General features: G+C 41.1%; 1 protein-coding gene across 1 annotated transcript in view; it reads left to right on the top strand.

Annotated features, from left to right (window-relative positions):
• Positions 1-12,040, top strand: part of LOC118104566 (guanine nucleotide-binding protein G(i) subunit alpha-2) — a 36,875-nt gene that overhangs the window by 23,496 nt on the left and 1,339 nt on the right. The window contains exons 2-8 of the mRNA XM_035151544.2: positions 192-234; positions 2,405-2,546; positions 5,125-5,285; positions 8,469-8,597; positions 10,665-10,794; positions 11,313-11,466; positions 11,638-11,830. Of these exons, the coding sequence (XP_035007435.1) occupies positions 192-234; positions 2,405-2,546; positions 5,125-5,285; positions 8,469-8,597; positions 10,665-10,794; positions 11,313-11,466; positions 11,638-11,828 (950 nt within the window). The 3' untranslated portion in view covers positions 11,829-11,830. The remainder of the gene's footprint in view (positions 1-191; positions 235-2,404; positions 2,547-5,124; positions 5,286-8,468; positions 8,598-10,664; positions 10,795-11,312; positions 11,467-11,637; positions 11,831-12,040) is intronic.

The following is a 12,040-nucleotide window of genomic DNA, read 5'->3' as shown; positions in this document are numbered from 1 at the left end:
TAAACCAGACAACCCAGAGGACAGAATGTGATGTTCGTGCCAGGTCATCCCTGGGTCACTCATGTTTTCAGAGCAGGAAGAGTCCCTGCTTGTTCGCCAGTATTCCGCTCACATAGGCCGGCACAGAGCAACAGCAACATGCAGTTCACGAGTTTCCTCTGTAACGTGTCAATGTTTTAATGTTCCAACAGGTGCAGGCGAGTCTGGGAAGAGCACCATTGTAAAGCAGATGAAGTAAGTTACGAAAAAATACTTGTTTATTTTTTTAAAGAATTAATTCCTCCACCTCACGGGAACTTTTTGTTGGGTGAGACAACTTATGGTAAAAGCCCAACATGACCAAATCTGATGACAGGCATATACATAGAAAGAAATACAGATCACAATATGTTTTTTATGCCTCTGCGCCAGCGAAAGCCAAAGGCCATTTGTAGTGTTTTCTTGTGAACGCTGTGACCTCTGACATTTTTTGACTTGTGCACACGAAATCTCAGGAACACCTCCACGGAATTCTTTCAAATTTGGTGCAAATGTTCACTTGGACTCAAATTTGACTTGATATGATTTTGATGCTCAAAGGTCAGGTTCACTGTAATCATACAAAAAAAGTTTTTTGGTCTCGCGAACGCAACATCTCATAGAGAGAAAAGACCTCAAAGGTCAGAGTCACGATGAACTTGCCTTCTTTGCCTTGTGAACGAGTTAGCTTAAGATCGCCTCAAGATAGTCCTTTTAAATTTGACACAAATATTCTCTTAGTCCCACGGATTAACTGATAACATTTTGGTGGTCAAAGGTCAAAAGTAAAGGCATGATGCACATACATGAACATGATATCTCAAGTCTTCTGTTAGAGAAGTTCCTTAAATTTGTCCATTTATCATTTGGAATCTGATAAAAATTTAAGTGGTCTAAGTTCATAGGTTAAGTAGGTCATATAAAGTGACCTCATATGAGTCTGGAAAGACAAATGTATGTAGACTGAAACTGCACTGGCCACATTGTGGCCATTCTGGTTTTGATAAATTGTTATGATAACTTTTGAGGAAGCCAAAAGAATAACACACCTGTCAAGTTGTGTTTCAAATGTTCTTGTTTTTTGTCTATAACTGAAGATAATGTGCTATTTTTTAAATCACAATAGTAATTAGAGAGCCTGGAAATCAGTGGAGGTGAAACCAAGAGCTTTGGCACTGAACATCAGGCAGATTCAATCAGAGGTTTTGGCTCAGTTGTTTACAACAGTAACCATGTGATTATTAGATAAGATAAATATGATTATATGTGGTTTATAGGGCACTGCATGTCCTTTGCTGTTTGGTAATGCCATTTACTGCTCCTAGTACAATAATAGTTTGTGATTACAGAAAATGTTGTAATGCCTGTTCCCCACACACACACACACACACACACACACACACACACACACACACACACACACACACACAGAACCCCAAATGGCTTAATTATTCACATTCCTCTGGGCTAGCCAGGTATTGAATCTATTTTTTATGAGTTTGGAGAAGGAACAGTCTGTCGCTCCTAGAAGCCAGGTTATTAACATGTACAAATAAATCAGCCCACGAGCCAGAAACACTCACAACACTGGCCTTATGTAACACTACACATCAAAGCATCCTGCATAAACGAGACATCACAGCAGTAAAAGTTAGGAAAACACAACAAACCTCTTCCAATTTAGGAAATTATGTATTTGCTAAATTACTTCATTATCATATACATCAACACACTGTTAAAGGTGGCAGGCTGTTCACTTAACAATTCACGTGGGGGGGGGGGGTCTCACTTCCCTCTACAGCCTGGATGATTTACAATCTCATGGTAGGATGCACACTGGTACATGCACAGACGCTTAGCTCCCTCCCCGCTCAGGTCCAGAGCTATAATGATATTGCAAGAGGTAAACTGAGGATACTGCATCAAACGGATGCTGCAGACTTCAGGCAGTTTGAATGTGTGTTAACCCCACTGCATCATCCTACACAGCATTCTCACAGGTGCATGTTTCTTGGTAAGACACGTTAAGGTTTGTTCATAAAAGCTTCCTTACAGCTTCGACACCAAAATGTGTTACTGATTATATCAGTTAAGTTATTACTCTTTTTATATCTCTTAATTTATAACAGTGTAGATTTTTATGTTAATCTTAATGCGTGATGTGTTGAGGAATGTCGTTAACTGGTGCACTTAGTGGAGAATAAACATATTCTGCATGTGAATATACAGAATCTGTGGGCAATGGACAAGATTTGAAGGTTGTAAGCCTCCTGGTTCCTGTTTCTACTTTAACCAATCAGGTTTGAACAGGCTCTGGTTAACGTTTGTTAATGAAGGTTTTATGTATAGACTTTATTAAATGTTGCATGATGTTTGATATTCTCAGGATCATCCATGAAGATGGCTACTCAGAAGACGAGTGTAAGCAGTACCGGGCGGTGGTTTACAGTAACACCATCCAATCCATTATGGCCATTGTTAAAGCAATGGTCAGTCTCAAGATAGACTACAGCAACCCGTCCAGAGCGGTAAGATGCACACACAAACAGAATAAAACACAATGTATCTGTTATAGCAGTACATTTATGTATATTACTACATCAATATGCTATGTGGTATTACCATCCTATGATCTTGATTTGACCACAACAGGAAGAAAACATGTTTCACACTCTCATTACGAGACAAACTTTAGAGACCAGGGCTTCAGTTTATGTACAAGAAACAAACTCTCCATGCATGATGGCATACACACTTGCAAATGGCATACTATTGCAAATATGTAGAGATATGTCAGAAAGCTAAAACCATAAAAACCATCATCATTGTGTGAGAAAGCAGAAAAACTGGGAACAGATCAGGCCACAATAAAGCAAAGCCTGTGTCGTTTACTGCTCCTTTCTGTTGTGTATCTGGTGTAGTTACCAAGATTTATGCTTGTACAGAATTGGGATCACAACAGTTTACCTTTTGTTTCTGTGAAGCCGCACTGTCCATTTCACTTGTCCTTCTGTCTCGATCTCTTACTACAAACATTTTATTCCCTCACCTCCACGTTTGAGCATAACCCAGTGAACAAAGACCGTGTCAAGGCCGCGACGCCTCTAGGAAACCAATTCTGTTTCTCCTGCCTTGCCGCCTCTCGGCGGTTCATGTTCAGTCAATAACTCTGGCAAGCTGGCAAAGGCAGCATCATGTGATTCAGCATTCACCTGTTCACAGCAGCCTTTTTTCACCGCTGCTGAAGCTGTGGTTGTTAGAACAAACAAGAACACGGTGTAATGGTTTTCTCTCCACGTCCTCGTAACCTGCAGGGAAACTGTCCTGGTCTCACCCACTTCACCTCCTCCATCTTTGATCTGCTCTTTTCTCAAAAGTTGTGAAAGAGGCTGAATGTGTGCATATAACAATAGCAGCATCAGCAGATAGGCCAGGGATAGCTGTTTGGGATTGATTCATTCAAATAAGCACATTTTAGCAGCGCATTTCCTTTGCCAGTTGCCTTCTGCAGCATCAGCAAGGACAAATGAACCCCGTTGACTTTGCTTTTGAGGTTGTTTTATAGATGAATTGTTTTGTCAGTTAATCAAAACAGTTAATCAATCATAAAAAATAATCAGCAGCTCTAATTAAAATGCAGTCACAAGGCTCATCAGAGTATTCATTAAGAAACAGGACACACACACACATCAAGACAAGCCCCACCATCAACAACAACAAGTCACAGCTTCAGGCAGAGCTCCAGCAGACCTCTGCTCCAGCAGACCTCTGCTCCCTGTGAACACTTATCAGAACACTTATCAGAACACTTATCAGAACACTTATCAGCCAATGAACAAGCTGCCACCGAGGTCTAACAGCGCCTGAACCTGCTCCTGTGGAGGAGTGTGTGTCACCTTGATTTAACAGTGAAGCCCGTCTCTGTCTTCTTCTGTATCTGCAGTGGGATTGAGGACTCTGCTGTGGTCATTAGAGAGGGATGGATAGATGTGTTTTTTTTACTCTCACTGACAGATCTGTCAAATGGCCGCGTGTACGTGACGATACTCTCACAGACTCCCACACATGGCAATTAGTGTGTTAGCCTGCCCGTACTTGCACACAGCAGCCCTTCAGAAATGCACACACACACACACACACACACACACACACACACACACACACACACACACGCACATGAACATCAACACATGCACATTTACACATTATACAGGCTATTTTCTGTTTAGTTTGGTAAATGGAGCAACATGGGTTCCAGCAAATACATCACATTCCCCTGCAGAGATTCATTGTTATATAATCCAACAGTTAAACTTGAAATAAAAAATCAACTGTTTCATTTGTGGTGTTTAAGCTCACTAGTCATAATCCATCCAAGCAAATCCTGCTAAAATATAGCACATTATTAAACCACAATAAAAACAACAGCAGTGCAGAACAGCAAAAATGCATTTCTCCTCAAATGTGACAAACACACACAGTAAGATTGTGTTTCAAATATAAAAAGATGTGAAGGTGCAGAGAAAACCAGGGATTAATTATTACTATTTGTACATCAGTCACTGCATTAACTCAGAGAAGAGGATTGACTTCATGCAAACAGGAAAATGGAAAATAGAGAGAAGCAAGCAGGGTGACAAACATCAAGAAATCCAACCACAGTCTGTTATCACAACTCGGCTGTTACCTCGAGTCACACCAACGTATCTCACCTATCTCGTATACGCTCAAAGCGGCTCAGTGTTTCGTAGGTTTCAGTGATATCATCATCACAATCATCACATTCTATTGCTGCTATCACAAGCTGCTTTCTTGGCAGAAGTTCAGAGACACAGTAAACATGTCTAAATGTCTTTTTACTAAAAGCCGAGAAGATTCTTTCAATGTCGTTGGATCACATTGGGAAAGCTGTAATTTCTGTGTAAATATTCACTCTGTTTAACAGATGATGCAGAAGTTAGTTAATGGTTGCTCTAATGACAAATATTATTCACTTATCTATGTATTCTGTTTGATCATTTGAGTTTTTTCACAGTTAACATGCATGTTTGGCAGTGATTCTGTTCTTGCACCAACCCAGTCCTGTGTCCTTATCGCCCCCTGCAGGACGATGCCCAGCAGCTCTTTGCCCTGTCCGCAGCAGCTGAGGAGCAGGGCCTTTTTCCCGGCGACCTGGCCAATGTGGTCAGGCGACTGTGGGGCGACAACGGTATCCAGAGCTGCTTTGCAAGGTCGCGAGAATACCAACTCAACGACTCCGCAGCATAGTGAGTGTGACTTTGTGCTTTTGTTCTTTCTCTGGGTCGTTCTACCAAATCACAACTATCATATACTGGGATATGGAGTTACATTATTTTTAAGTGTGATATTCATTCTGTGCAATAACATACATGTAACCTCTTTTCTGTTTCAAGTATTATTAGTCTTGTATTTATTGGTTGTGTATTTGTCAGATTTTAAACTTTTTGTTGTTATTTTTTTAATATTCAGAATACAAAGCTTCACAGCTACACCCATACTACTATATTTTCATTTAAAAACGCATACACTCTGCTAGCAATACACCTGATGTTGCCTTTACTGAGGCTCTTATCACATGACCCCTTCGGGAAGAAATCACCAGCATTATCCTCTGTTACCAGTGTATGACGCAACATAGATATTCAATTACAAGTGTTGCTGAGCCTGTTGTTTTTGCTAACAGCTGTTGTGCAGTAAAAGTCTTTATTTTACAATGATACCACTGTTGAGTGAGTGGTCACGTGATGTGAATTTTCAGGCATGTCAGAATGTATGGGGTTTGAAAGCCAAAACACTTGAATGGACAGAGATTGTTTTAGTTTGAAGAGAATAAAAGGTTTCTATTCTATTCTATCCATATTCAAGCCTGGTGAAATGTATGATTTTCAATGTTGTTCTCACTTGTGTAATATTTAGGCTGCCACTCTGTGTTACCCACTATGAATGTAAATGTGGGGGAAACCACAAATCCACACAATGAATGTGCATCAATCTCATCCTTCGTTCCTGCTTGTAACTCATATTTAATCAAGTGAAGCGGATGGTTTTGGATGGGACCTTTCTGCATATACAGTCTGCACATCCCTAGGTCACACACACACATATGGATGGATAATAGTGCCATTAGGGGTGTTGTGATGGATTTAGTGGTGGAGCCCTGTCAGCTTCTCTCGTTGATGGATGATGAAATGAGACTCAAGTCAACTTTACCCCAAGTAAACTTAACTATGTGAGTCTGTGATAACGAAAATCGCAAGAGATCACCCTTTTTTGGAATAGGCTGATTGTTTTTATGGCACTGATCCATCCGTCAATCCACCTTACTCTCGCACAAGACATCTGAAGAGGATTTCTCCAAATTTGGTGCAAAGCTTCACTTCGACTTAAGGAGGAACTGATTCAATTATGTCGGTCAAAGGTCAAGGCAGCTGTGATTTCACAAAACGCATTTTTTGGACTCTCTCTCAAGATCGCGTTTAGAGAATGTTATTACATCTGGCACCAACATTCACTGGGGCTCAATAATTAAATAATTCTAGCTCTTCACGTCAAGTCTTCCAGTTCTTCCAGCCAATTCTTCATTATTAATATGTGGATGTGACTCACGCGAATGCCACTTCCACTGAGATGCTGAATACATGTCTGTGAAGCGTAGGTTGGCTGGACCACTAAAGCTCCCAGCTGGCCTTTGTTGATGATGCAATGTTGTGCAAGTGGGGCAAGCTGTGTCAGGCATGGTGAAACTGCTTCCACACTCCCCTACTGACCGACAGTCTGTCAGTGCAAACAGAGCGAAGACACCAGGAGAAAGACGGAAAGTGCATAAACATAAACATTTTTTTTTTCCTTAGTGTGGATTTTAACTTGCACCTTTGTTCTGTGTAGACCTTATATAAGGCTTACAATTTTTCTGTAATGTAAAATGCTCTTATGAGTAAAAAAGACAAATCAGCTGTGTAAATGTAGTATTTGATTATCTCATGTAGTATTTGATTATTGTATTTAAATAGATCATAGAAGGAACAACAAATAATCCAGTTTGTCACTAATAACAATGCACCAATTTACAAAAGTAAAGCAAATTGGTAAAGAATATGCATGTTGCCATAAAAATCCTCCCACTAAGGACAGAACATAGTACTACTGGCTCATGGGGTGATAAGTAAATGCAGTACTGATACTTGGCATCCACGCTCTGACACCATGTCTCCCCCCCCCCACAGACACAGTGCACCAAACACAGCGGAGACAAGAATGACGATGAAATATGTATGCAAACATTGCTTGTATTCCGAGCCTTACAGTTATTGCTATAGCTGGAGATCTAATATGTAGTGAAATAAAATGGACAAATTGAAACTCAGCACAATCCCTCGATAGCAGCAGGCTGTGTCATCTGGTAATAATTAACTCCAGCATATCCAACACGTAACCATGCATGGCCTAAATACAGCAGATAAGGACAGAGGATGTCGCACCTTGTTAAGCCCTGGGAGATAAATTGTGATTTGTGAATATGGGCTATACAAATAATAAAACCTTATTGATTAAGTGATTGATTGATTGAGATAAAACATTATGTTGCTTTTAGAGGCAGTAAATAAGCAGCAGTACATGCATGTATATATAAACTAAATATTAGCTATGAGTGGGGAGGACTACCTGCAATATCTTGCATGTGTTAGGAGGCTATACAGGCATATGATAATGTGCATGGGCCAAAACCAATAGTATCACTTTAATATTTTCTCAATTCAGTGCATCTGCTTATGAAAGTCAAAGATGAGTATTTCACCACTATGGTATTTAAGTAAAACATGATTCTTGTTGTCACCAAAAATATAATAAATATTTGCTGCCATACAAACTTCATTGAGAATTCAGCCAGCAACACCTCTCTGTTCCTGTGTTAGCTTGCTATGCTCCAGCGTCTGTCTGCTAGTCTCTATTGCACTGTCATCTAATAATGATTAATCCATGATAATGTTAGACCAATGTAAGAATGTGCAGGATGTCTCCTGAAGTAATGAACCTACAGACAATTATCCCCCAGATCCACCGCTCCCTAAATGGCTTCACGGAGCTTTACAGTGGGTTTTTAGAATGCAGCTTTTGTAGGGTTCACTCTCATCGCTCTACGGTGTTATCTCCATCCGCAGATGATTTGACAACCAATGCGCGGTTCTTTAAAAGGCACTTAAACAGTCTAATGAAATGCTGCAAGCGAAGTCGTTTAATGCAGCACGGTATGACTCACTCCGCAGAAAGTTTCACAAACGAGTTTTCTACAGTTCAATGCAGTTCAGTGAAATGCAGATTGATTTTAATGTTCATGCACCACAAGTGCATTAGTGACCTGCGTGTTTATGTTCTCTCTCTCTCTCTCTCTCTCTCTCTCTCTCTCTCTCTCTCTCTCTCTCTGCTCTTAGTTACCTGAACGACGTGGAGAGGATAGCTAAAGCAGATTATATCCCCACCCAGCAGGATGTGCTGCGAACTCGGGTCAAGACCACTGGCATTGTGGAGACGCACTTCACTTTCAAGGAACTGCACTTCAAGTAAGGTCAAAGAGCACTGACATCATGTCATTGTCAATGGACTTCAGGTCTTTCTGAAGCAAATACATGAATGAAAAACACTAATCTCACCCTGTCTCTCTTTTAGAAGAACTAGTGCTTTACCCACATGCATCCGATGTGAGTGCAGGGAACTCTTATTGAGCAGCTGACCCACAGTCGGAGCGTGTTTCACATTATTTAACCTGAGTGGTTACATGACTCCCGAGGGCTCACTCACCTCCCATCGTCGCTTTAAGTGTTAAAACCGATACATAAAAAATAACATTTGTCAGTTAATCAACAACAGCTCGTGAAACAAACAAAAAACACTCAATAAAATGCTGCTGTGGAAGAGCAGTATTCTACATTAGATATTAAAGTAGCAGGGTAAACAAGAGTTTTCATCGAATTAGGTCCTGTAGGTGAAAACAGTGTCATTCCAGTACCAGACTCCTCTGCACCTGCTCTGAACACTAAAACAAAAGCAAAGTGAAAGCTGGCGATATACCCAGTTGACATCATTACCCAGAAATTGCTTAAAAGCTTAATTTTGAGGATTAAATCAAGCAGCGACGGACCCTCCTGCCATGAAATGTGCAACTCAGCAACTCCGAAGCCAATTTACCCCAGCAATTATCATGATTGCGCCGAGAGCTGTATAAACAAATCGGACGTGGCCATCGAGCTCTCACTCAAGAAGAGGAAGATCTTTATTTGATGCTAACATCCGAGTGTGTCCTCCATGGCGCAGCTCTGTGGATCTTACATAAAACATGCCCTGACCCAGCCTGAGCACTCATGTATGGGATAATCACAGATGTATACATGTATCTATTAATAGAAGTAAGTGATTTATTTAACATTGGATATAAGGACCCATAAGCAGAGAGTACAGAGTATAGCTGAGCATAATATGACCAGAATAAAGTCATAATATCACTAGAATAAAGTCAGAAATACTACAAGAATAAAGTCATAATATTACAATAATATAGTCATAATATTACAAGAATAAAGTCATAATATTACAATAATATAGTCATAATATTACAAGAATAAAGTCATAATATTACAAGAATAAAGTCATAATATTACAGGAATTAACCCCTACACAAAAGAGGCAGCTTCCTCCATTAAGTACATTTGGTTCTTTCAGTCATGCTCTGTTGTATTGTATTTTAATCTTTTCTTGAGCAGGTGTAAAACAATATCTAAACAGACCTGGCTAATAAAATAAAAGCACTTAGAGCCACATGGCTCTGGTGTGACCTGTTTCCTGATAAACTCTCTGATATTTACCCTCTGTCACAGCCTCAGTATTTGGCCTGAATAATTCATGGAGGAAATCAATAAGTAGAAAGTCACATTTTTATAACTCGGTCCTGTTTCTCATAATAAGTACGGACAGGAAACACTAACAGATGCAGAGAAATGCCATCTTTTGACAGTGGTGTCATTCAGATTCATCAGGACGGTGCTTCATTGGCACCCGCTAACCTGAACAGATTGTGACTTCACTGACACCTCCTATTTGTTGTCTGTATCGTCAAAGGAAGGCAGCTGCTCTGGATGTGTTCGACTATATTATCACTTCAGCCGTGTCGGGTTCTGCTCGCACATCTAACAGCTTCGATCTCAGCTCTCGGCTTCACCATTAGACAGTGCTTTGCTCTGAATACAGAGGCCTGCCTCTCAAAGCCAGCGTTGACCCTGGAATCTTTAACCGATATCTGATGGACACTTCTCCAGCGCATTTATTCTGAAAGCTGCCTCATGAAAACTTAATGTACGCCCAGCGATAGAATGTCACCCCGACTTTCTTCTCCTTCCTCTTCTCTTCAACTGTCATTTCCTGAGATGTCCCCTTCAGTGCCCTGCTCTCCATCAGCTTCACCTTACTGTCTTTCACTGTTGACCTCCTTCCCCTGCCTGCACGCACACACACACACACACACACACACACACACACACACACACACACACACACACACACACACACACACACACACACACACACACACACACACACACACATCATATCTCCTCTGCTTCGTCTCCCTCTTGCAGGATGTTTGATGTGGGGGGCCAGCGCTCAGAGAGAAAGAAGTGGATCCACTGTTTTGAAGGAGTCACAGCCATCATCTTTTGCGTTGCACTGAGTGCTTACGACCTGGTGCTGGCTGAGGATGAGGAGATGGTAAAATTTAAAAAAAAAAAGCTGTCGTCTCGTGTGCCTTATGTTTCTTCATGTGCTTCAGTGAATGTTACAAGCTGTATAATTTGGCTCATTCTCAGTATGAGGTAGTTTAGGTTGTACGTCATTATGGCTCCTTATTATGGCTTAATAATAGGGAGCTCCAGGTGGTGAAATTGGCTCATCTGAGCTTAACGGTAGATTTACAGCTGAGTGCAGTTATGTAATAAAAGTGCTAATGGATAATTTTTCAAGTTACTTGAAGCATTTGACCCCAATTTGTCAATGAGTTTATGATTTTGAGACACAGCCAAACAAAGCCCTGAGGAACTCCCCCTGCTCTGGTTATTCCTGTGTCCAAACTGTGTCCTGTGTCCAAACATGAGACACAGCCAAACAAAGCCCTGAGGAACTCCCCCTGCTCTGGTTATTCCTCACATTTAAAACATGAAACAACGTTGTCCCCTGGTGGCAGCTCGGATGCGTGGTCATGAGCCATGACTAATGTTTCTTCTCTTTAGAATCGAATGCACGAGAGCATGAAGCTCTTTGACTCCATCTGCAACAACAAGTGGTTCACTGAGACCTCCATCATCCTCTTCCTCAACAAGAAGGATCTCTTCGACGAGAAGATCACTAGCAGCCCTCTCGCCATCTGCTTCCCAGAGTACACAGGTACGGAGAGACTAGCACCCCTGGGTCCTGCTGCACCCGAGAGAAACACTGTGATAGTTAAACACCTGAAGTAAAACCACAGACAGTCTGCTTTGTATCGGCTCACAAAATAAATCACAACTTAGCACAATGTGACCTCACCTCCTCGTCTCTCCAAACTGTTTCATCCAGGAGCCAACAAGTTTGACGAAGCAGCCAGTTACATTCAGACCAGGTTCGAGGACCTGAACAAGAAGAAAGACACCAAGGAGATCTACACCCACTTCACCTGTGCCACTGACACCAAGAACGTGCAGTTTGTCTTCGACGCCGTCACTGACGTCATTATTAAGAACAACCTGAAAGACTGTGGTCTTTTCTAAAGGTACGATAGAGGGATGATTTGTTTAACTTTGTTCTTTATGCATCAAAATCTCATCGCTTTGTTCATTGGTAAATGGGTCAAAATAACGCACTCTGTGGGATGAGCTGTAAACAGACTGTGGTGATGGTGACACTGATCTTTTTGGTCTGAGCTGAAATTAAACTTGCAACTCAAATTAGATCTTCAGGTCAGATTCAGTCTCTGAAATGT

Source organism: Hippoglossus stenolepis, chromosome 3, assembly GCF_022539355.2.
Source record: "Hippoglossus stenolepis isolate QCI-W04-F060 chromosome 3, HSTE1.2, whole genome shotgun sequence".
Taxonomy (NCBI): Eukaryota; Metazoa; Chordata; class Actinopteri; order Pleuronectiformes; family Pleuronectidae; genus Hippoglossus; species Hippoglossus stenolepis.
This window is presented reverse-complemented; position numbering and strand designations above follow the sequence as displayed.